General features: G+C 45.5%; 3 protein-coding genes across 4 annotated transcripts; 2 read left to right on the top strand and 1 right to left on the bottom strand.

The window, feature by feature from the left end:
• Positions 1-273: 273 nt before the first annotated feature.
• LOC118778031 (protein phosphatase 1 regulatory subunit 3C-like) lies at positions 274-2,987 on the top strand. The gene is made up of 3 exons (XM_036529344.1): positions 274-465; positions 1,021-1,117; positions 1,514-2,987. The coding sequence occupies exons 2-3, from the start codon at positions 1,104-1,106 to the stop codon at positions 2,523-2,525; spliced, it is 1,026 nt and encodes a 341-aa protein (XP_036385237.1). The 5' UTR covers positions 274-465; positions 1,021-1,103; the 3' UTR covers positions 2,526-2,987.
• Positions 2,988-13,312: 10,325 nt separating this feature from the next.
• On the bottom strand, positions 13,313-14,197 carry LOC118778527 (homeobox protein Nkx-6.3-like). The gene is made up of 2 exons (XM_036530084.1): positions 13,959-14,197; positions 13,313-13,599 (listed from the first exon to the last, which is right to left on the bottom strand). Exons 1-2 carry the CDS (start codon positions 14,106-14,108, stop codon positions 13,369-13,371), a joined length of 381 nt encoding a protein of 126 aa, XP_036385977.1. The 5' UTR covers positions 14,109-14,197; the 3' UTR covers positions 13,313-13,368.
• Positions 13,544-24,778, top strand: LOC118778526 (E3 ubiquitin-protein ligase NEURL3-like). 2 transcript variants are annotated; one of them, XM_036530081.1, is made up of 6 exons: positions 13,544-13,619; positions 13,986-14,076; positions 20,853-20,939; positions 22,949-23,452; positions 23,699-23,857; positions 24,146-24,778. In XM_036530081.1, exons 3-6 carry the CDS (start codon positions 20,915-20,917, stop codon positions 24,295-24,297), a joined length of 840 nt encoding a protein of 279 aa, XP_036385974.1. In that variant the 5' UTR covers positions 13,544-13,619; positions 13,986-14,076; positions 20,853-20,914; the 3' UTR covers positions 24,298-24,778. The 2 variants fall into 2 exon arrangements, with proteins under 2 accessions (XP_036385974.1, XP_036385975.1); XM_036530082.1 differs by having other exon boundaries at positions 20,865-20,939.
• The last annotated feature ends 1,390 nt before the right edge of the window (positions 24,779-26,168 follow it).

The following is a 26,168-nucleotide window of genomic DNA, read 5'->3' on the forward strand; positions in this document are numbered from 1 at the left end:
ACACTGCAGTCACCGTGTCCGCATGTTGAGAAAACCGAAACCCAGTACAATGCAGTGAAAGTTCAATAAAGACTTTTGCAATAAACGGTTAATCGGTTTGACATGAGTTTGGCATTCTTGTGAGGTCAACTCACCCCCGTAAGTTTTTTCATCGCTCGCACGTCACACCGAGGGAGGTAACAGCGGACGCGGACTGGCTGTGGTGAGGCGATCACGTGATCCCGGATCAGCTGTGGTAACACCTCCCTGCGCAGGTAATAAAGGCACGGCGAGCTACACCGGGTAAGACTGAGTGAGAACAGAGACAGGCAACGTGCGGCGAAGACCCAGAATTAGGAGACAGTAGTTTCTGGCATTGCTCCTGTGGACCCGAACCGATCGGAATACGTTTATATTATTTTGTGCTGGTTATTATTCACGAAACCCCGCTAGAACTATGGACAACAAGATATCAGAATAGTGACCGTAAGTATAGCAAAAATCACTTAGTTTTTCTCGGTATTCGTTGCTGTAGGTTTTTGTGTATTTGCCACAGCTGTTGTATTGGGCAGTATCCGTAGCTGGTGATGTTTATATTACATTACATTACATTCATTTGTTTAGCAGACGCTCTTATCCAAAGCGACTTCCTGCACCATAGACATGCGAAATCTTTTCATGTGGCAATGCTTGTTGATGTGCTAACTACAGCATGAGCATCGAGTGCGAATTTTCTGCTCAACCTTTCAATGCAGTGGCTAGATAAAAACAAGACGCACTGACGCGGTTTTTAGTTGAATTTGCCTTCATTTGCAGAATGAAATGGGACAATTTGCAGAAAATATTTCATTTTCTGAAAGCGCTGGATTGTTTGCTGCGCTGGTTCTGGGGTAGCTGCCTTGCTCTTGTCGGTGGCTGTAAATACGTGTGGGAATGTGCTGAACGATGCAATGTTTTTTTTTTTTTTTTTTTTTTTTTGTACTCATTTTAAATTTAGAATGAATTTGTTCTCAATTTGCTGAACGTGTCCTTTCTTTCTAGGTTCCCTGCCCCGCTGAACTCTGAGCCCTGGAGCGCTTATTGTGTCGGACGCGCGCATTTCCATTCCGCAACAGCCACTGAAGATGAGCTGCACAAAGTAAGAGCAAAGAGCCGCTGATGCGACGCGCGCGTTCACCGCTCTGCGCGCTGCCGACGCTGCCTGACGCTGTCTAGCTTTCCTGGCTCTCGCCCTGATCCGGCGCGTTACCTGCGAGCGATTCAGGTGCAGCACCTGGCTCCAGAGCGGCAGCTGGCTCCGGTTTCCCGTTGCCTAAACCCGTTGCAGGTGTCGCCTTTCAATTGGCCACAGCGCTGCACTCATAACAGCAGCGATGTTGACATGCTGTTGTAATGAGGGGTTCTGTTAAACGGGATGAGAGCTGTGATTTAATAAACGCCAGCTGACTCTGCAGACCTGGAGGATTTGAGCTGCCCACCCCTGGCGCTTGCTGTTGGTCTGACCGGCCTGTGTGTGTCTCCTCTCTCTCTGTAGGGTACTGCATGTGTTTGGCGGACACGCTATGCCACCGGCTGTGATGCCCATGGACCTGGCAGCGCGTCTCTGTCTCCCTCCCTCCCCGGACCTCTGCCACCTGCTGGGCGTGTCCACGCTGAAGCCCCGGAGGTCCCGCATGGCCCTGCGCGCCCCACGCCACGCCCCGCAAAAGCTGTCCACCAGGGTCAGCACCCAGCCTGCACTGCTCACCCTCAGCTGGGCGGAGTCTCGGAGCGCAAGCGGGGACAGCAGCAGCAGCAGCAGCAAGAAGAAGCGTGTGGTGTTCGCCGACGCCAAGGGGCTGGCCCTCACTGCTGTGCGCTTTTTTTCGGACGCTGAGGACCCCCCGTCGCCCACCTCGGAGGTGTCAGTGAGGCTGCCGGGCGTGCGGGGGACGGGTCAGGCTGGCGGGGAGGGGCGGCCCACGGTGCGGAGCCGGCCCCAGCCCCCAGGGGACCCCCTGTCGTTCCGCGGGCGTCAGAAGGACGGCCCCCTGCTGCTGGAGCACTGCAGCGTGACGGAGCGCGCTCTGAGCGGGACAGTGCGCGTGCGTGGCACGGGCGCGGAGAAGGCCGTGCATGTGCGTGCCACATTCGACTGTGGCCACCGCGACATGCCCTGCGCCCCCCTCCCTCAGCGCCTGGGCCCCGCCGACGCCGAACTCTTCACCTTCCACATCCCCCTCCCCGAAAACCTGGACCCCCGCGAGTGCCTGGAGTTCTGCATCTCCTTCCGCCTCGGAGGACAGAGCACCCCTCTGTGGGAGGGCAGTAAAGGACAGAACTACCGCATCCACGTCTGCCCCGAGCTGGACCCGGCCACGGCCAACACCCACGCCTCCCATCGGTCGCTCACGCTTCCTGCTCGGCGCAAGGGGTTATGGGAAGGTCTACCCAGGAGTACGGGACACAGACTGGACTACCCAAACAGCCCCCTCTCACCCCAGTCCTCAGACATTTTCGTCATGCCAAGCAGGGGTAGTTCAGAGACCCCTGCCTCCCCTTGGTAGCCCAGGAAACTGAACTCGCTGTGCACCTTTTTGCCTGTTGCAGTGGTGCCACAGTTTCTACTGTGAATCTGACAGATGTACCGATGCGCAATTTCTACAAGTGACTCATTCAGAGGCCTGCAGAGCTGTCCTCTAAGGTTTCATCAACGTGAGCGTGTCTACAACAAACTTATCTGTGTAATTTGTAAATGCTGTCATATATGTACATATTAATTATGTAAAATATTTATTTATTTCTACATATCTGTATTCTGAGCCCTGTGCCAGCTTGTTTTTCATTAACCTGCCAGAGCATTTCAGCACAAATATTTCTGAAATTGTTATTATTACTTTAATACTGGTGTTCTGTGTCTCGACAAAAGCAAGTGAGTGAACTGTTGTTGGTGTTTGTGTCCTTCTCAGAAGATGAGTGTGTGCCTGGGAATGCCCTGCAGACTATCTGTGTGCATGATCGAGTGGTGATGTTTGGTTTTTTTTTTTTTTTTTTGTTTTGCTGAATAAAATATTTTTTTTATGCTCTTAAGTGATTTGTGATTGTTCCATAATACACTGAAAACAATTCTTTTGAGTATTGTTACATTTTTTTTATGCATATGGGAGGGTAGGACAGTTCAGTAAAAAGACAAGAGCTGCAGTGTAATAAGCCAAACGAAGCCAGCCAAAGCAATTTTGAGTAAACTGGTTTGGAGTGTTTCGAGGAAAGTACCGCTCCTAACCTGTTCCCTGCAGGCTAATGCCAGTTAGAGGTACTGAGACTTTCTGTTCCCAGCTGCCCTTGCCTGGGTCTGCCTGCTGTGGCATACCTGAGTGTCTTCCTCTTTCCGAAAATACCCCTCTCGTACACGCCTCTACAAGCAGAAACACCCTTCACCTCTAAGGGGAGGGTGGGAGGGATAAACATTGCTTTGGGCACAAAGATGTTTTAAGGACTGTTTGTCTGGTAACACTACAGCAACAGAAACAGTGCTTTGGACACCTACGCAGTAGTCTTGATTTTAGGCACATGAATTCATTCCTTGTTCAGACAAGCATCAGCAATTGCTCTTTACTGTCAATTTCAAGCAATATGCACATCCAGGTATACGAATCTCAATTTTGCCACAACAGAAGAGCAGGCCTGTCTCCACTTCTTTAACCCGTGCTGACGGAAAACCTTTCACTGCATTTTGGATGAAGCTGCCGCTGTTTCTAATGTTACGGGGGGCAGGTGAAGAGGTCTGGAAAAACATGCCACAAGCTAACCGATACCTTTGAACCTTTCCCAATCTGTGGCAAATTGTGCCAGTCACGTTGCACCAGCCCCTGGCAGCAGTAACCAGCCTAACTAACAGCCTAACGGCCAGATCCCCACCCCCACCCGAGAGGCAGAAATAGCAATCATCCCCGACCCCAGCACAGCACTGTGTAAACAGTCCACAGGTCCAGTCATGCAGTGTATATAAAAACACCTATTTTTAGTGTGGACTTGTGTGAACAGGAAACCATGCATAACGCTGATGGTGGCTAGATTTAGGGCAGATGGGCAGAGAACTTCCCCTAAAACCAGACAGCCCTGATTAAATCGTGTGCTGCGTGCTGCAGGTTGTCTCCTTTCCTCAGATGTAGATGGTAATCTGAATAAATTCTGTCTGATCTCAGGGTGTGATTATTGTAAGCACCTGGCCTGAAACAAAAAACAGGAACTTTCCTATCTCTCCAGAATCAGGGCTGCCTACGTGTCAGCTGCGGGTGAAAACTTTGGCCATTTTTCTTCATGGCCACCCATCAACAGCTGAATCCTTTTGCTTCATGTAGCAACTCCATTACTTTGCATTATTACATAATTGTCATGTTACAGTTCTTACATGTTAATCCGTTTATAAGGTGTTTATTGAAATTAACATGAGATGCAAGCTTCTTCATGTTCAAATTCGGAGTAGCTTCTTATTTCTCAGTAGTTATGCTCTTACTTGTTTTAAATATTGTGAGCCAAAAAATGACTCTTATAAGCAAATCAGTTCTTACAAGCAGAACATTTTAAACATCAGCATAGGAATGGTTCTGCCCCCGTGTTTTTTATATGTTACTGATTCTTATATCAGCAATTCTTGTAAATGGAGGGAACAGTAGCTGGATAAGAACAAAAACCACAGAGTTCTCAGTGTCCATATGACAGATGTTGTGCACCCACTCCTTTGGGCCAGGGGCATCCCTGCACCTCCCCCTCTCCTCCCAGACTCCTTCTGTTCCAGTTTCTCAGGCCCGGCCCGTGAGATCTCAGTGGTGGGTCTGCGGCTTCCTGAGTCATGCAGCGAGGGAGTTTGAGTAAGTGGAGGAGCTTCAGACAGAGGCGCCTCTGACATTCCTCTCCGCTGAGTGTGCAGACAGGATGCCTGCGTATCTGCAGCTGCTGTGGCTGAACATGACAGCATTACCAGCACCTTTTAACCAGACTTAATTCAGCCTTTATTATTTACTCATTAATTTGCTAAGCAGGGACTCATAACCACGGCTAGTTATGCATCTTTCTACATATTCTCCATTTATGGGGTGGGATGCTAACCGAAGCGTTTCAGGTTAAGCACCTTGCTGGAGGCGACCACCGTAGTGCCCAGTCTTGAAACTTCAGGGTTAAAATTCCAGCCCAGTGACCATAGCACACTGTTACCCGCTTACCTGTGGGCTTACCCAGGGGAGGGCACACGGAACCCAGAAACTGTGTGTCACAGGGAGGGGGCATTGCACAACGTGGACTGTCAGGCAGCCATGGTAACCATGGCAGCAGAGAACCTGTTTTAAAACAGGAGGGTGGAGCTCTAGTTTTGGGAGAGAAAGTCTCATTCCTGCTCTTCCCTCAGGGCTGGGCTGAGACCGGCCTGGTGTTCTGCCCTTGAGAAAGCTGTGCCAATCGGCCGAGTCAGATCAAACAAACTCAGGGGAACGCAAAGGCGTGCACTGCCCCTCCTATGCGACACCAAGGACTCTCTACATACACTGAAAGGCAACTCAGCTCTTTTCAAACCTTGGTCCCATATGAAAATGAAATATATTTTAATAAACTGAGAAATATGTTATTCAGCCCACAAGCATATTGCAGCATAACAGATCAGCAATAAATTATAAATTTTCAATGTACTGAGCTAAAAATATGTTCCCTTAAATAAATTCTCAACAGATTTATTTTGAGATTTTTTGTATGGGGTGGCTCAGAAGTGAATGCCCCTCATGGGCATGACAGTGTTGCCTGACTTCATCACAGAATGCCGCAGGCCCCATGTGTGACACACAGCTGTACCTGAGTGATGACATCACAGTGTCAGTTACCTGCTCTGAACGGAATGTCATGTTCCCAGAGTTCCGAACTCAGATTCCCTGGTCTGACACGGAGGGACCACGCCTGATTCTCACTCCTTGGCTATTGAATCTGAACTTGGATTTCTTTTTTTTTCTTGATTTACATTCATCTCCCTGTGAAAGTGAATATTCATTACAAGGACACAGTGCGAACTGAAAGAGACAGCAGTTGAAGAGGGAAGTCCTGCTTTGTTCTGCATTCACGGTGTTGTCTGTGTGAACCTCACTTTTCCCCCGCCCCCTTGGGAGTGCCAAATCTCACTCCGTGCACTTCCCTGACCCCGCGATCCTGGCACCCTGCGGCTGAGAAACAGACAGCTCTCCCCCAGTCACAGGAACATCAGCAAAATCCCGGGAACTCGTCCTCCCTCGGGGACGGGAAGCCCAATGCGTGCTTTTGTGCAAGTGTGCACGTCCCTCTCCGGTTGCACCTCACCTGTCGGTGCCAGTGGTTGTGCAGCTCAGGTGCACCTGCGCTGGCACGGGCAGGCATTAGCACCGCCCCACGTGAGACTGCCGCACACCTGGAACAGGGTGCAGGGACACCTGAGCCAGGCCAGCAGATCACCTGGCTGGGAAGGCTCATGACTAAGGTGTCAGACGTGACAGCAGAGACATTTCGTCTGTGAGAAGAGGGCGTGGCAGCAAGGCCGATGGGGGTATGAGAGCTTTATCAGGACAGTGATTCATCCTCGGGGTATCTGTGATCTCCACACATTCCAGGGGTAGGAGATCATTTGTCCAAACCCTCCCATCAGCCTTTGTCTGATTACAACACTCCGAGAACGCCTCAAATCCCAGATCCTACGCCCATACCCGACACCCCGGCTCTCTGTCTCCAACCAAACACCAAGGCCCCTGTCCTCACCCCCAGGTTCCACATACACCCCCCCCCCCCCCCCATGCTCAGGTCCCATCGCATTACCCAGAAGCCCTTTATTCTGTCAGTCACCGGAGGTATAGCAGTTGGAAGCGAGATTTAAAAAATGGTGTAATACTTAAAGTGGGCAGCTATGATTTATATAAAGCATTTTCAATGCCTTCCAATTATTTTCCACATGTGGTAAAAGATCCATTAAAACTGGTGTGTTCATATTAAGCAAATAAAACAAACAATACTGAAATAACAAGTATTTTGGGTCAATGATCCATAACAAATGGGTGCCACATCAAGAATAACAGCCCATATTGCAGCAACAGGGGGCGAAATGAGTGGTTACATTTACTGGTGCTGCCAGTATTCTATAGATAGAGAACAACGTCTTTTTTAAGTTTCTTTTTCAGCCGTATTAGTAATACATTTTCTTGTTTCTCAGAGATGAAAAGGACAAACATAAAGTCAATGACAACCCCCCTGGCCTGCTTGTTGCTTGAATCACATTACAATAGTCATTAAAGTCATCTGTTGCATCAGTGTATTTTGACATTGAAATCAACCCCCGTCCTTTTTTTTAATCAGTGCGTAATGTATTTGCTCTGCAGGTTGCTAAAAGGCTGTAACACGGAAGGGCTCCTTTCCAGCGATCCTTTCTACTGTACATCGTCACAATAGCATTCCGTTCCCGTCGCCGTGGTAACGAGTTTACTTTGCGTCTGCTGCGTGTCATCCTCACCGGTGCAGGGAGTTCACGTCATTCCATGCGCGTTTGTCAGACGCAATCGGCCAACAGTCTGTGCTGTGCGGTAACACTGCAGGGCAGAGGCCTTCAGGAACCGGAAGGATCACTTTCCTGAATTTACGCTTACGTTTGTCATTTAGCAGACGCTCCGATCCAGAGCGCCTTCCAAGGCGTAAATACAATGTGCATTTTCACAAAACAGCACGAAATGTTGTAACAAACAAGGACACAGCTAGGCATATTCAAACGTGTGTCAGTGTTGAATACAGTGCTTCACGAAAGAATATGCATTATTTCAACATGTAAATGAAAAGCAATATCTCCGTTATTATGGGAATGAAAACTACAAAATTACAAAATAATTGTTCTGTACGACCGATTTCTACCTAAATAAGTGGTTTTCATGGTGGTGACAGTTATGGTTGCACTTATGATTCATAAGATCTTACTTTATTCAATCTGTCTGTAACCCAGAACAATTTCATTCTCTTCAAATATTTTTATTTATTTTTTTCCTTCCTCTTCTAGCTAGTGCTCATATGCATGCACTCACCCCCGCGGTTTGGTTTGGATTACCACGGAGCAGTCAAAATCGAACGACTACGCTGCGTTTGGCGAAATCTTATGACTTGACACGGGCGCCCTCCCCAGGATCTCCTCGAAGTTCAACCCATGCCTTGAACCTCAGTCCTTCACCGACACTGTTTTGCTGGAGACGTTGACTTCCACTGACGGCAACGAGGACTCCGCAGAGTTAAGAGAAGAATTTTTAGACATCTTTTTCCGCTAAGGGTCGCTATGGACACACATACAGAGCTGTTCCATTGTCTACTCCACCGCGACGTCACTTCGAACCACACGCTGTAGCGGGTAATTCACTGCATCGCGTCTAACACGCGGGGACGCTGCAAAACATGAATGAAGCAATTCTGCTGCAAGATGAATTCATGACACGACGCAGTAACGCGTCTAATTTAGTTTTGTACACTTGCACTTCAATAGTAAAAGTATGGAACATTACACAGCCGTTTGCATCAGTGTGAAAATAATGTAAATAACCTACATAACCAAAATACATAGCTGTACTGGATTCATCAGTCATTCTATTTAAACATCATGTATATGTATATATACAAAATGCTTGTGGCAAAATTGCGTTTTCGTTAATTTATGCATTGCAATAAAGTTTCACTGCACCTTTCAGAAAATGAGAGAACATGCCACGAATAAAATTGTATTTTTGACAGTATGAAATTAGCATTAAATTAGTATTGTATGTAAGGACACCGGGTACTAAACATGTAAAATGTGAAATCGACAGAAACGTGATGGCTGATCCGGTTTAATCAGTTGAATGTAAAGAGGAATTTGCTACCATAAATGGTCACAAGCTTCAACTGAATAGATGGCTATGTCATTTTAGTATGTATGCATTAATGCTGACATATCAAGAGGATATATATTTACAGTGAGTGGTGTGGCATGAATCAATTTCTGTGCTTATGTAATTCATATTACATTGTTTTAAAAAAGGCGGTAAATCTTCACTTTAAAGTTAAGATGTCTGTTCGTGATCAGAGGCGACAGACCTGTTGAATGTTACAGTTTTCAACAATCTCTTTATACAATCTCCTTGTCCTATTTTTGGCTTCTGTCGCGCAAAATAGTGCGCGTGTGCTGTCTGAAACGGAGCCACTGGCGGAACGAGGGCGTGCTGATTCGCGCAGCCATCACTTATCCGCGGAACGGCTGCTATTACGCCCTTACCTAAATTATAATTTCCCTATGTTTCTAAGCTCTGCAAGCTCCTACGGTAACTTGAAATACGATGATACGTTTTCCGTTGGTCTGTGGAAATTCGTCACGGGATATCTGACAGTGTATTTTAATGGTAATCTCTGCCTGGTCGCTGTGTTGAATGAGGCGGTCCCGCCCCGCTGATAAAGCCCTTCGGATAGAGCGACCGAGCGGCCGCGGCTGGCACGCGTGAGCCGCACCGGGGAGCGCTTCACCTGCGCGCTCAACACGGTGCTGCGTGCCAAGACACACCGGACCGAGGCGAAGCAGCTCTGCCGAGCAAATAATGCCCTTTGTCTCCATAGACGTCTGATACCGTATTTCAGAACTAGATTCTACGGTTGCTCCTGAGGTTTTCTTTCTTTCTTTCTTTTTTCAACAGGTTACTGAATCCTTTAACCACTAGCCTCCAGCTACAATGCCCGAACGCTGAATTATACATTTAAGCAAGCGTTACTTTCTTTTCTCCTTTGATTCCACAGTAGGAGCTGTGCTGTTGTATTTTAGTGCAGTGTTTGATTGATGTGATTGATCATGATGTATTATTGAAAAAAACTATCGTCCTACGGTTTTGCACCATCCTCCACCTCACGGATGAAGAGATAATTTTCAAATAGAACCCAGAGAGAGTTCTTTAATGGAAGCGTCTCACATGTTGGACATATTCAATGTGGTGTCCCACGGGGCAGCAGTTTGCATCACTTCCACATTTTTCAGTTTGACGTGCTCTAATGGGAAATATCAACTGAGTAGACAAGACCGAGGGTCTGCGACTGCTTTGCTAGATCCAGTGCTTAATGTCATGTCATCCTCTAGTGGAAAAAGGAAGGTACTGCTATTAGTTTGGGGGAGCCTCTGTTTCACGCAGCTGCGAAGGGAGCGAGTTAATGAGAGGGAGGACAATGCCACTGTTGCGTAGGTTGCTCGCATTTAAGTCCCCGTACGCCATCTTTTTTTCTGCCTACCACAAGAAATTACGCAGCTGAGTTTCTGAAGGCATAGGCATTTTGGATGGTTTTTAATGCACAGGTAGCGGAGTGGAGCCGTAGTTGATGTCATGGCGTCCTGGTCGAAGCGGTACGTGAGCGTATAAGAAAGGCGTGCTCATATTGCCTGTCGGGTTTGTCAGGAGATACGCGCATGCCAAACCACAAGAAAATCAAATCGCCATGTGTGTGTTTGCTATGTCGCTCCCTCCATTGTACAAAATTAAAATGTGTGACAGCTTGCTCTAGATAATAAATTCTGCGCACAATCGTTCAGCACAGGTGCTAAAAGGGTTTGGCAAAGAAACGCAATCGCTGTTTTTCCAAGTCATTCTATCCTAATTATTTTCCGTATCAGCATTTTGTATGGGGTTGCATTACAGTGTCGCATTTAATTGTGTTGTGTATGTTTACCTACTGACTAGCCTTACACCAGAACAAATGCTTTATGTGTACAGATAAAAGCCCCTCTTATTGGCAGAGAGATTTAATGGATTCTAAAATCAATAATAGGCCTGGTTATCATGGATATTGTAGTTGTTGCACACTCCATCATAATGTCTTGAAATAATGAACTTGAGAGTATTGGTTCCTGTTTTGTTGTGGGCACTACTCTGTCATTCCTGTTCAATGTGACTTTGAGTCTTGACTCTTAGGTTGCTCCTAATTGACGGCCAGCCATGTATGTAGGTGGCACGGATTTTTATGCTGCTCCATACTGAAACAGCCTCTTTGGCACTCTACGTGTCCATAGCAGTTACATTAGTTATTGTAGATGTCAACTAGCAGTAAGCAGGAATGTGGATGGAGGCTTCAATTCAAGGCATTGTCAGTGAAGAAGAACAGGGGCCTCTTGGTCAGACCAGGTCATGGTTAGCAACCTTCATTCCTGCTGTGTTGATCTGTGATGACCTCGAGCTTTTAGACCCTTGACCTCCATAGCAGCCAGTTTTGTTCATGACTTAAATTGCTTTTTAATGAGTCCAGTTAGGTCTTGCTGCAACACTGTCATGCCCAGGAGGGGCGGGCCAAACAAATGAATGCAGTCAGATCATGTTTGGATCTCGAATCTTGAATACTGTGATTTGTTAATGTAATCATTCAGTCAGTATACACTTTTGTGCCTCTGTTGGCCTGGCTGCTATTTCCAACAAGTCATGAACCATTTATTTAGATAAAGATTCCCACAAGAGAAACAGCTTTACATTATTTAGAGTAATACCATTATCTGTTATCGGTCATCATGTCACAGGTGTATTTTTTTGGATTATGCATGTAATGAATCTGTTCCTACATTCACAAAATGTGTACACTGAAATGCTTTTATAAAGATGAGACTAAGGTTCTGTTTCAGAACACTTTCTGACCAAGGGCAGTTGCTGTTCTGTTGGCAGCCTTTACACACCGAACTCTAAAACTTTACTACAGATATTGTAGTTCATTAGAGAATAATTTCGCATAAATGTCCCTGTTTTCATTAGCATGTTCCTGACTCGCTGTATGTGGATCTCACTCCCATTTAAGCCTAAATCTTAAAATCAGAGTGGTGTTGATCAGAAAAATTTCTGTAAAATGTAAGCATTTACACTTTTTTTTTATATAACACTGAGGCTGAAAGACTGACGCTTTTAACATAATATACAAATAACACCGTTTCAGTGATGAAGGAAGCATTCTGAAATGTCTGAATCTTTAAGTCTCATCTACATTACACCTGAGTGCAGATTGCTTATGAAGGCAGCTGCTGAAATGACTTAAGACTCCACACCTTTTTTCTTCATGGAACCACGGTGCACACGGCAGCAAGGTCAGGGGGCTTGCATGCTCTTTGCCTGATATACCCTGTCAGCATATGCATTATGATATTTCGTATATCTTAATTCATATGAACAGAGGGCGGAACAGTAGGAATGTTTAGCTAGTGCAGGTCACATCCGGCGTGATACTGAAACCTTGATTTGGTGTGCAGCCCTATTTAAACCTTATCAGTGGGTGTGTGTTTTCAAATGGACTCTCCCTTTGCAGATAGACTGCCCTCGCCCTCCGTATCTTGATAGGCTGCAGTCAGTTTGATTCCTGCTGTGTTGAGAGCCAACACTGGAAATGGTGTGAATGACAAGACGAAAAAAAAGAGATGTGAGACAGAAGAGATGTGTTGATGGAAGTGGTTTCTGCATCTTACTGCAGGGCTCTCCATCATCAGTCTTCCTCACCCACTGGGTAGAGCTGGGATCCTCAGGATCGGCCTGACCTTTGACCTTAGATTTCAGACAGTCGTGGTTATGGAGAAGCAATCACAACTGGGAATATAAGGATAAACTCCCAGAGATCAGATGCAATAATCACTACATTCAAGTTATTCCAGAATGTTTTATTTGACAATAAAACTGTCAACAATAATTTAATTAATATATATATAATCTATTGCATGTTTTTTTACAGTTGTCTTGAGTCATTTTTCAAAACACTTTCTTTGGGTGTAAAGCATTTAACACACAGGGTGAACTGATTTGCAAAATTCTCGGTTTAAGACAGAATAACATGTTTGCATACACAATGCAAAACTTTCAATTACCTACTTGATTTTCTGAATACTCCCACCTCATTTAAAGAGGGTTAAAACCCAGTGTTTATGCAGATTACTCAGCAAAACATGTATTTACAGTTATGTCTCATTATTTCTGTCTCATTATCATCATTACTGCTAGTGCCTTAATCCATGTGACAATGCAGGAGAGAATACAATGCTAATCGTCACACTGTGAGGAAACGGTAGTGTGTGGATGAAGCTGATATTGGACAGGGACGGAACTGCTCAAACTCTGTGGTCATGACCATGATAATGGTCGCAATTGTGATCAACATCAACAGCAATGATGTGCAATCCATCTCAAAGGAAACAAAAGAGTTATTGACCATGTCATACTGTACAGAGAGGTCTAGCATTGCCAGCAGCAGCAAACCAGATCTGAGCTGTAGCCTCTGTAATTCCAGCTACTGTATATGTGTAAGTGTCTGTGTGTGTATCTTTGTGTGTGTGTGTGTGTGTGAGAGTGAGTGTGTGTGTGTGTATCTTTGTGTGTGTGTTGGTGTGTATGTGTGTGTGTGTTACAGGTGGTGTGGTCCGAGTCGCAGCACAGAGAAGGCCCTATGGTGTTTGCGGAGCAGCAGCTGAATCTTCTCGTCATCGTAGTCGGGGTCCAGAGGCTTGTTATAGTCCTCATCCTCCGCCTCGTTCTCCGGACCCCCTGACCCCTCCTCCCCCTTCCCCGTCTGCGTGGAGCTTGGCTCCGACCCACTCTTCTTACGCCACTTGGTGCGTCGGTTCTGGAACCACACCTGCAGGAGAGAAAGAGCAGGTAAAACCAGCCAGACACCAGGCTGCGCTGAGAGACAGAGGGTGCATGTTTAAGATAAGGAGATTAATGCCGATTCACTTGTAATAGAGTTTTACTCTCTGTAATAGAGGTACTACAGTTAGCAATGATACAATCCTACTTTCGTGTGTGTGTGTGTGTGTGTGTGTGTGTGTGTGTGTGTACATGTAAATGTGTGCATCTGTGCATGAGTGTGTCTGGTGTGCATGTATGTGTGTGTATGTATGCGTGTGTTTGTGTGTGTGTGTGTGTGTGTGTGTGTGTGTGTGTGTGTATGCATGTATATGTGCACAGATGTGTGTACTGCAGAGAGTGCCCCACCTTAACCTGCGACTCGCTCATCCCCAGGGAGTAGGCCAGCTTGGCTCTCTCGGGCCCGGGCAGGTACTTGGTGCGCTCAAACGTCTTCTCCAGGATGAAGATCTGGTGCCCGCTAAAGGTGGGTCTGCTGTTCCTCTTCCTGCCCGGCATGTCACCATGGTGACTGCTGTCTGGAGCATGAGCACATCACCCCACACAGTCACATGACAGGGGGTCCTAATCTTCCCCCTCCCATGGTGCCCAGGACTTAACCTGTTCCTATTTCTCTCACAGATTATCACATTCTCAAAAGTTGTTATTATCATCAAGTTTTCACCTTTACCTTAGCGTTCATGCGTGGCTGTAACACAAAGTGCTTTACAGAGGTAGAAGTACCTTTATGTCACATTACAGATATTGTATTCATTCAATACTGTCATTATGCTAGTAAGCTATCATTGTTGAAACTGATTAAACCCTTACTGAAAAAACCCTTTTGGTGTTTGTCACTGTGAACAGTGATTGAAACCGGTACAGTGTGTATAAGCAGAGAGGTTTAAAAGATGTCATGGACTAAAAACTGATTTTAAAAAAGTGAGCAGTACTCTCCTATACGCACTGTAAATGACTGAGAATCCAAGAGCAGTCCTGTCCTGAAGCAGTATCCGAACACTCCTAAGTGCAGCCTGGATAGCGTGCTGTTGCTTTTACAGGTCACTGTCCCACACCGTGTGTAAGTGCTGAGGCGCTTGGGTCACTGGCACTGGTTAGGAGATCTTAATGTCTGCAAGGCTCCGTGTGCACATTACATTATTACATTATATCACTGCCATTTAGCTGATGCTCTTATCCAGAGTGATAATGGAAATACTATACTATTAACAAAACTATGATGCAAGTACTACATAACTGGTCTGAAGGATCACTACCAGGCACTGCATGTATGCAGAAACAGTTACACTCATTGTAGGCTTTTTTTCAGCTTATTTATTGTTAAAAGTGATAGGAAGTCAATGGCCATTTTCCCTTGACATGACTCTCTTCCAAGTAAATAAATACTTGCATTGTTATTACCACTACTAGTAGTAGTTGTTGTAGTAATATATGTATACAGCTACTCCTACTAATAATAAAAATTAATGTGACATTTATATCAGTCTAAGAAATCAGTTATGACCATTGCCGATCCTCTCTTGGCAGTGGCCCTGGCGATATCACCAAGCACCTCGGGCAGAATGCAGAGTTAATGATGAAGCATGTTTGGGCATGAAAGCAACTCACCGACGATGCACTGCTGTGCCCCTCCTCTGGACTCAAACCCGGGGCTCCAGGTCCTTGCTCCACATGCTGGGCCAGGCTTTGAGAAGCTACTCAGGGCAGGGGTGCAGTCTTGGGTGTAGCAGACGCCCGGGTTGGGTGCAGTCCCCATACCCCCTGCAGGAGGACACCCGGGCATGAAGGAGGTGGTGCCAGGGGGGGCGAGGATGCCCCCAATGGGGTAGGCTGTGGTGGTCAGCAGCGGGGTGCTGGTTGGGGGTCCAGGGGGCAGCTTGTAGAAGGGGTTCTGCAGAGAGTACTGGCACACAGGTGCCTTGAAGTCCAAAGGGAGGTGACCTGGGCCACCATGGACCCACAGAGAACCCGGGACACTGGGATCCATGGGGTTCTGCTTCAGCTCCTCCCGAATTCAGATCCAGCATCAAACACCCGCCTGAAGGAGCCTGAAAGGTATCGCTCTGTTGTGTCTTCAGGGGTGTCCGTCCTTTAATGATTTTCTGAGGGACAAGTTCTGAAGTAGGGTGTGAGTGTTGCGGGGTCACGTCTTCTGGGTACTCCTCTCTCTCTTTAGGCCTCAGGGGTCGCTGGAGTTCAGGGTGAGATTCAGATGTGTGTGCCGGCAGGAAGCTCTGTTATCACCACCAGCTTGTTGCCATTGTGTGTTAATCCAAAGGAAGCCCAGGTGCTGTTTCTCTGCCACACGTCACAGCAGAATTAGTGTAGCCTGGTAAGACAAATGGCTTTTCCTGCTGCTCTTTTCTCTGAGGTCAGAAATGACAAGGGGTGACACCTCTTTGGTAAAGAATCTCAGCCACAGTCACAATATAGGCAGGGCCTAGCCCTGGCTCAGCCCTCAACCCTTCTCCTATTGGCTGCCAGCTGAGAGGCAAAGCTGCTATTGGATGGTGGTGGAGCAGGCCTTGCTGTTTGAGACTTCTCAGACACTGTAAGACCCAAAAGCTCCAGGAGAGGTCGCTGTTCCCATAAATGTGGTCTCTGGTGCAGGCTTACTCTAACAAGTATTTGCTTGTTTGCACAGCCGCTTGGCACTTTTTTGATTTCTCTGTTCGGTGATCCGGACGTCTGTTTGTCCCTTCCAGTGTCTGTGTATCTGTCAGTCGTATATTCTGCTGCCCCTCAGCCTGACTGCCTCTGCATCTCTCTTTCTGTCTGTCTGTCTGTCTATCTGTCTATCTGTCTGTCTGTCTGCACGCTTGTTTATGTGCCCGTTTCTGACCATCCTCAGGCAGAAGCACTTATTTGTCTTTTGAGGCACAAAATACATATCTGTCGGACTGTATTTGCTATTCTCCTCTGTCCTCCTGTCTATCGCCCATATTTTTGTAGTGTAAACTATGCAGATTCCATTGGTCCTATTGCCAGCCCAGGATTTGTACAGACTCTACAGAGATAGGTACAGAGAGCATCTAATTAAGTAGCGTTACAGACGTTATACACAGGACACTAGCTGACCACATCTGAGCAGTGTCACCCCCTTCACACAGTGCTGTGATAGCTAGTGCATACATGCTAATAAATACATCCTGCTAGAAGTGAAATAATATGTTGCGTATTCGTTCATTATATGCTTTTGGGACTATGAGTGCTTGGATAGTCATGATTTTGTGTGTTTGTGCTCATTGCCTGTGCAGCTGCACTGAATATTCATATGTACCATTGCCTTGCACATTGCACTGTTTCCTGCTAAACCTAGTGCACCCAGGAGCTCATTCACTGTGGCCATCTGGTCATAGGTCAGAGGTCAGAGGTGAGAAATGCTGAGGGCAGAGAGTTTCAAGGGGTATGTCACACCATCAATGCTATGACTGAAAACCACAAACCACAATCACTCATATAAAAAAAGGCTTGTCCTCTCAGTGCTCCATGTGGCGAAGTTTAGGGGAAGCCACTTGCCAACCCTTGTCTGCGCAAAACCCAAGAGAGATTAAACCTGCAGGACTGTCAGTCATATTGACAGCTGTGGGCGGTGAGTGTACCTGTGGGTGTTTGTCCAGTGGATGGTACACAATGAATCAACTGTAGATTAAGCGACCTAGTTACACCCAAAACTCTTCTCAGGTCAGCGCAAAAACAATTATAATTCCATTTAGTGTGGTCTAGTCAAACATATTCAATTCAAGGCATCTATCCAAGACATGTTTTGGGTACGTAATGATACTGTAAGCATTGTAGGAGCCCATGCTCTTACAGTTAAGTAAACTGCCTTTCCATTGTTGCCAGGGTACCCTTTTTACGGATAATTAAGGATATATTTCTACTGAATATATATATACTACTGAATATACTATATATATATATATATTTTTTTTTTTTTTTTTGGGGGGGGGGGGGGGTTTAATTTGCTCATTGTCGATATATCCTGTTTCGCGTTAAAATCTTATCTTGGGATCTCACAACGCTCAAATTGATTGAGGATTTGGGGACATCTAGTGGCCACTTTGTATACTACATCTAACCCCAGGTATTGAGCAGGAAGTTCGGAGATGCTATGATATTTGATTCATGGTTTAATTTTCCTCGTGATAGAAATGGAGGACACCTTACATATAATGAGATGAGACCTTGTGACAGAAGACCGGTTGTTTTATGAGTTATAGTTGAAAAATACTCTTACTGTAAGTAACTCAAAAGCGGCACCAATATTTTTCCCGGTTACATTACATTACATTATCTTACATGCATTTAGCAGCTTATCCAGAGCGACTTCCATCGCAATAGAACATAAACGGTCAGGTTTGACGATGTTTGCTAAATGAGGAAACAAAGCCGACATGGAACATTCCCCCATATGCATTCTATTATATGTGACACTTAATCTGCATGAGAGTAGAAGTTAAATGCGTTTTGTTAGAACTATGTAGTGAAGTCGAAACATGCATTTTACGCAATTGAAGACACTGGTTACAGAGACAATCCTGACTTTGTCCCGAACACACAACCAAGATCGTTTCCTTGAAATAACCTGACAAGAAGAGGAGAGCGTTTCTTGTAAATCCATCACACGTAGTTCAGGGGAATGCGCCGGCGATAGGAAACCATCGTTTACTCACTTGTGATAACGAGATTGTTTTATGGCTTTATAGCTAGCTGTTTATGTCTACTGCAGAATCAAAGCCAAAAGTTACGCTTACATTCATTACATTACATTACACAGTGTATATATATATACATATATATATAATATGAGAGAGAGAGATGTTGAGGGAATGTCCGTTCGCAGCCAAACGCGACCGCTTGTCTTTGAGAGTGCCAATAATTATACTACAGATAAAAGCGGTTACGTAACGGGAACACCACGAACCACGAAATATTTCTGCAAAAAGAAATCAGGCAATGCCAGACAAACCTTTACAAAACAAATTTCTAAGTTAGTCAGTTATGTTAATTCTAAGTTAACTCAGTCATCAGTTTAAGTGCATCGGATGCATCGAATCGGAGACTGAGAAAAGTTCTCATTTTAATTTAATGTCAGGTTTCCAAAAAATAAGCTTGTGACCTGTCTGGTTTGATTCGATTTAAAATGTGTATTTTGTTGATGTTCAGAAATATAAAGATATATTGTATGCAAACGTTGAATCCAAATCACATGTACAGTACATTTCAACAACTGGTTACACTGTATATTAAACTTGCTTAGGTAAAGCACCCTACATGGCTGTCCATAATATGTACAGTATTTGTTTATACAGCTAATTATTACCGAGGAAATTCAGGTTGAGTATCGTGCCCAAGGGTGCAACAGCAGTGGTCGCTTAGGAGTTTAACCAGCAACCTTTGGGTTCGAATCCCTGCTCCTTGTCACGATATCACACTATTGCAAAGCCACCTGTATGTGACTCTTTGTGTCGCCAATCTGCAAATTACAAATTTTATGCGTGCGCCACCTCGAGAAACGGATGTTTTCCCGGGAAGTATCTTTTCATAAATAGCGTTTTATGTGTAGAAAAGTGCTCAGCACGATCTTAGTGCCTACGCACCGTTGATACATGTGGCCCAGAGTGTGGTGACATCATCCCGTAGCTTTTGGTTTCAGTATGACTGTTCTGTCCCTGACCTTTAAACTGCATCAGATCAAAGCAACGGAGCGGTTATAGTCACGCAGTAACAGCAGCACAATGGAGCAAACCGGCAGCTGCTGTAAGTAAACCCTCAGTAGCGTCCAGCTGTCCAAAGCTTTATGTTACCGGCAAAACTGGCCAAATTAACCCCAGGATGTAATCAGCATTCGTGCTTGTGACGGATGAATGCAAGTGATCCTTTTTATTTAAAAATGTATTCTTTTATTTTATTTTTTTGAAGAGACACTTGAGTTTGACTTTAAAGATACTGATTAAATCCAGGGGTGAGCTGGGAAAATAATTTGAGCAACCTGAACAAAAGTCAAATTTAATATCATCTGTGAGTTTGCTTCACAGCTAGCACATATGTTAAAGAGGGACAATAAAAACAAAGCAATAAAACTTTTAATATTAGTAGCAATAAAGATAAATGAATAAATCCATAAACAAAGCTGAATGAAATTCAACAGAATACAGTCTTTCTTCAAAGACCAAAGGCCAACGCCAGCGCAAAGACCAAGCAGGAAACCACAGCTTCCTGTCAGTTTGGTGCACAGCACTTCAGCTCATTACTAAGCAGGTAAAGCAAAACCAGACTAACTCTGACTCTGAGGCTCCCAGACTGACAGCACACCGAGGGCACAACAGAACACGCACGCACGCACGCACACACACACACACACAGACACACACACACACACACACACACACACGCATACATACATACAAACACACACACATTCACATGCACAAGCATACACACACACGCACACACACACACACACACACACACACACACACACACACACACACGCATACACACACACACACACATACATACATACAAACACACACACATTCACATGCACAAGCATACACACAGACACACACACACACACACACACACACACACACACATTCACTTGCACAAGCATACACACAGACACACACACACACACACACATTCACTTGCACAAGCATACACACAGACACACACACACACACATTCACCCGCAACAGCATTCACACACACACACACACAGGCACACACATGATTTCTAAGCAGTAAGGATCTGTGGTTACCTGGAATTTAGCATGGGTTTCTTTCACATTCATCCTCTCTCAGCATTCTGAATTATGGATTTATGGATATGGAACTAAGGTTAAAGTTCATATTACACAGTGCTAATCATGAGCATGCATCACAAAGCATACTGCAGTCTCTAAACTCATAAAATAAGACATAAAATGGGGAAAATCACACCACATTCAAAAGATTTCAGCAACATAGCACCAGCACCGTCTATGCAGACATGGTGTGAAAGGAAATTCATTCCTGTGTGATTGCTGTGGTTTACAGAAAATCAACAAAGCAGAGGACTGATAAGCTCTCAGTCATACACACACCACTCCCCACCCGTCACCACCCCCACAGATGCACACACAGACACACCCACGTTTCTTCTCCTCACCTCCGTCCCTGAGGGTGGTTTAGGATGTTAACCAGAGTCACATGTGCACAGGGGTTTAAAACTGTCCCTCCTCTGTCCTGCACCTGACTTCCCCTCAGACGGCACAGCGAGACCCCATTCAACCCACAGAGGCAGGACACTGAGGAGGATGAAGGCACTGCCTGGTACAAATGGTAAGAACATTATATTTACATTGCATTGTATTACTGTCATTTAGCAGGAGTTCTTATCCAAAGCAAGCAGCACAGGTTACAATTTTTACGTGTTATGCATTTATACAGCTGGACATTTACTGAGATGATTGTGGGTTAAGTACCTTGACCGAGGGTACAGCAGCAGTGCCCTAGTTGGGAATCGAACCAGGAACCTTTCAGTTGCAAGCCTTCATCCTGATCATTTTGCTACACTGCTGCCCATATTTCTGTGAGGAAAAGCCATGATGCTGTAGGGAAAGAGATGGGAGAAGACGTCCCTCATTTTACTCCGTCATTTCTGCAGCTTTGCCTCACACTTTTCACAATTAAAAGTACATCTGAATGGAGCTTCAGATTGTTTATTTATGTTCCTATATGGAAATGAAATATATTGTAATATACTGAAAAATATGTTGTTAAACGTAAGAATATTTTGTAAATATAATTCAAATATATTAATGCAAATCAGAAATATATCGCAAAGCACCAAAATGGTGCAAAATTTACTGAGGTAACTATATAGTGTCAAAATATATTCTCAATATATAATTTTTATGGGTTTTTATGGCATGGATTTGATAAGTATTTGAAATGAAACCAAGGGTAAGTGTTTGTCATAAATGTCTTTAACAGGGTTTATAATGCCCAGCACATCCAACCAAATACCTGTGAATATGAGTATGGAACCCTGAGTTCCATTTTCTTCCAAGAGGCGACACTCTTGGCGGCTTTACCGTCATTTTGCACCGCAGCACTAGGCACTGCATGTAAACACGTAGCAGAATATCAACACCTTTGTCTGCAACGTAACACAATTTTTTGACAGTGGAATTTGGATTAAAAATGTTTAAACACTTTGTGTGCAGTTTTTGGGGCTTGTTTATGACTCTATATTCACAGCATAAATATGTATTATGCTAATAAATTAATTCAAAACATGAGGCAAACAGGTAACAAACACTACAGGTGCCACTGTTGAAAATCTGGATGTAGTTTCTGGAGTTTTCTCATGATAATGATAATTAGTGTGCCTTTATATCTTATATCATATCACTGTATATCATACATATCATATACAGTGTGTGTCAAGTAGGGATGTCCCGATCAAGTTTTTTTGCCCCAATCCCGATCCGACTCATTTAATATGTCATTTAATATCTGCCGATACCGAGTCCCGTTCCGATACTTGTATTTTCCTAGATAATACAGTTGCACAGTGCACACTTCAAGTACATTAAAGTTATTAAAATCAATCCAGTCTCCACCTGCAGGCTGCTCTGATGCCCTCAGATACGTGCTTGGTTCACTACAGTGCACAGGGAAACTTTTATGAGTGCTGTGGCTGGTGTGGTGGCACAAGCCTGATATATCCAAACGGTGGTTGCAGAAAGGGGCTGCATAAAAGATGAAGCGTTAAAACTTTCAGCTGTCCTGCTTCTTTCTGCTCCGTTACTTTGACACGATTAAGTTTGGAGTAAATTAAGGGATATAAGTTGTATCATATAAAATGCTGTATATGCTGTCATGGTGTGTTGAGTGAAACAGGGACGCTGGGGGTCTAGCTGGAGAGGAGCAGGAGCAGGGCAGGGTTTGCTGAACCGTGATTCAGATGAACCACTCAAAAACAGCCCTACAATAACACAGCAGCACTGAACTGTAAAAAACCCATAAACTCAAGGACACTCTCAATGTTTTGGTGAAAGTAAGAAAGAGAAAGTAACACACAAGATAATGCAACAGAAACAGAGTGATAACAGTCATAAAGTCTGCTAATGATAAGATAATGTTATCTTTATAGTTTGTTATTTGTTATTGATTATCTAGTTGGTTCTGTCAGCAGGAAGTTCCCCCGTGCCCAGATAAGGTAGTCTAGTAAGGAATGTCTCCAGTAAAATAGACGCACTTGAGAGCAGCCAAACCCTTTGGTTAGTGATTTTCATCAGCAGAGTGCTGACACTAACTTCTCTCCTCCCCCCTGTTCATTTCAGAGGCCCACTGGCCCCCCCACAGCTGTGGGCGTGGCTGCCTGGGGCCTCTGGCCTTCCACACGGTGGCCGTGGGGGCGCGGCTCTCCCTCAGCCAGGGGGCCCGACGGGCGGAGAGGGCCAAGGACACCTTCCAGCAGGGGCTGGCGTTCAGCTGCCGGCCGGTGCAGGTCGGGGAGAGGATCCGTCTGCGTGTGGAGCGGAGTGACCAGCACTGGGAGGGGGCGCTGCGTCTGGGGTTCACCTCCGTCCTCCCCTCGTGCGCCTCTGTCCCCGCCATGGCCTTACCCGGCCTCACCGCCACGCCCGGGTCCTGGGTGGCGCCCATTCCGGCGGTGTATGCCCAGCTGGGCATGGAGGTGGAGTTCTGGGTGAAGGCCTGTGGGAGGGTCTTCATTGAGGGCTCTGACCGCAAGCGCTACCTGCTGCTGGAGGGAGTGGACGTCAGGCAGGAATTATGGGCCGTGATCGATGTGTACGGGCAGACACGCGCTGTGCAGCTGCTAGGTCAGTCTCTCATCCTCTCCGGAGACTTTGCTTTGGTTAAATCTGTGGGGGAGCATGTCTGTATTAAAAAATTCTGCTTTTACAGTCCAGACTCAGGAATACAGCTGCTCAGTATTAATCAGTCATACTGTTGGAATAGCTTGCAATCACACACTCGCACATGCAAACAAGAGGAGGAGAGGGCTTTATCCTGCCGCTGATTGACCGTCTGTCTGTCTGTCTGTTTGCTTCCCCCGTTGGTCTCAGGATCAAAGAAGGGAAAGTTTTGGGTCCAAAGGTCTTGCCCCGTCCCGCCTCCTGCCCGTGTCTCTCCTGGGGACAGCTGCCTGTGTGTCTATAATGGACGGCGCTGTCAGCCTCGCCATAGCTCCACCTCCCAGCAAGACCCGACATCGCCCCCTGCAGGTCAGAGTCACTCACTGCACTGCAAGAGTCCTCTGATCATATGTGCTGGATGAACTCACATTTACACATAACAGTCATAATAAATTGAAGCTATAGGAAGGCCAAGATATTTTATTTTAATGTTAATATATGAGGTTCTTAGGTACTGGAAAGTATTTGTAGATCATTTTGTGGTTCTGGCTTTAAGGGTGCATGCTGTGTAGGACACTGTAGCCCCACTAGTCCGAGGGGGAGGGGGATGTGGTCCTACGCTGGTGCATGACAGTGTCTCTGTGTCTGTGTGTCCAGGCTGGAACCAGCAGGAGGACTGCTCCGTCTGTTTGTCTGAGAATGCTTCTGTGTTCCTGCCCTGTGGTCATCGGTGCCTCTGTGAACCGTGTGCGGTTAGAGTGACCGCAGAGTTCACGACCTGCCCCCTGTGCCGCTGTCCAATCGTGTGACTGAGCGGCTGACTGCAAAGAGGGTCGGGAGGAGGCGCAGGGAGAGGAAGAGCCACGCCCCTCCGAATCGTTGGCCCTGATGGGGTGAACCTGTCATAAGCGACATGCAGATCCCGGTGTTGTGGTCCCACGAACAGACGCCATGCCTACCATGTAGGACAGGCACAGATACGCTGCTAAGGGGTTTTGGGATTGCACTTGACAACAGGGATTTGACCAGGAATGACCGGTGTCTGCTCAAAGCAGCATAGTGGTGTAAAGTCATGTTTAGATGACGGATGGTTGTAGGTTTGAATCCTGTGTTTGGCACTACAGCTGCTCTTAAGATGAACTGCTTCCAGGGATATCCAGCTATTTAAACCCACACAATCCTGTGTAATCATGCTGTGATTGTGAAATGAATGAATGCAAATATGCCTACCTAAACATGCAAACCTAAAATCCTCTGTGTTGAGGCAAGATTGTAAACCGTTCACATATTGGGGATATGCATTTTCATGGATTAAATGATGTATACGCATCATGCAGTGTGAAATAAATGTATAAATGTAAATAAATGATTCATTCTTGAATAAAGACATATTTTTATATTTATTTTCATTTTCATTGACATATTTTCATTGTCCATTTTTTGTGGTTGTGAGGGCATGCTATCCATGTGCAAACGCGAGTGTGGGTGCTGGAACGTATTCACATTCTCCGATCTCTGTTGGTCATGTCCCACATCCTCTGGAACTCACCGACACAAGTGTGGCGTGCAGTCACTGCGATTTTCACTGTGACTTGAACTGCGATGATTTAACACTCCGTATTAATCCGGAAATAAATTCACTACCGTATACCTAGTTAAGAAGCCCAGCAACGGTGCATTTAGTTCCTTCTTAATGCTACCCAATGTAGCCAGTTACATTGATCTGAACGATTGCTGAGACAACATTCTGTAACACCAATTACAACGCTCTTAGCGGTCCCCGTGAAATGGGGGCTCAGCCTTATTCAAATATAATATTTTTCCGATGCTTACAAAGCACTGCCTGTTGAATTATTAAGCACAGTATGGTTTTGGATTAAATTTCCTAGGAAATAAACTCCCCCATAGGCCTACTGTCCTGTTTTTCAATTACTTTTCAGCTGATAGGGCGCGCGTCTGCAGGTGGCGATAGGCGGGTTTGTGGCTGCGCTGGATTATATTTAAAACGCATTGTTCTGCTTTTGAATTTAAAACTTTAAATGCGATCTCATCGATGGAAGCCTTCAGAAGAGTAACTTTTGCATGAAAAAACATGCACCCACGACACTAGCAATAATTCGGTCACGTGATCAGCATAAACAAGAGCGCACTGAAGAGTTGTCATCATGTCAGATCTTTTCTTCTCAAACAGGAGGAAGGGAAACGCTAAACATACAGCGGTTATCTTTGCTGTTTGGGGCGCACGTCATGACGGAAGTGTGCGCGTCTTGCAGTCGTCTTGAGCACAAGGGCGTCTTGTATTGTTGCATCCAGGACCGGAGTACCGGAGCCTCACGTATGAGAAGAGCATCTTTATCCGTTAGTTTTGGGGGGCTAAAATAATGTCTTCCCTTTCAGCTTAAGGTGGGCGAATTTGGTAAGTACGAATAGTTCGCTGTTCTCTTACTGCCGTCTTCGTTAATGGCAAGATGGTTTCGTTTATAACTCTAAAACGTATAGGTCCTCAGATATACACAAAGAGTATGGTTTTAGAACAGATGCATCATTGTTATCGAAGTATTTTAAACATCCCTCGAAGCTACCAATCCCTCACTCTATCTGTGAGTGATGAAAAAGTTTGTTATTTGAAGAAGTTTAAGGTCACAGAAATACGTAACACTGTTGGTCATGATTCAGAAAC

The sequence above is a fragment of the Megalops cyprinoides genome, chromosome 5 (assembly GCF_013368585.1).
Source record: "Megalops cyprinoides isolate fMegCyp1 chromosome 5, fMegCyp1.pri, whole genome shotgun sequence".
NCBI lineage: Eukaryota > Metazoa > Chordata > Actinopteri > Elopiformes > Megalopidae > Megalops > Megalops cyprinoides.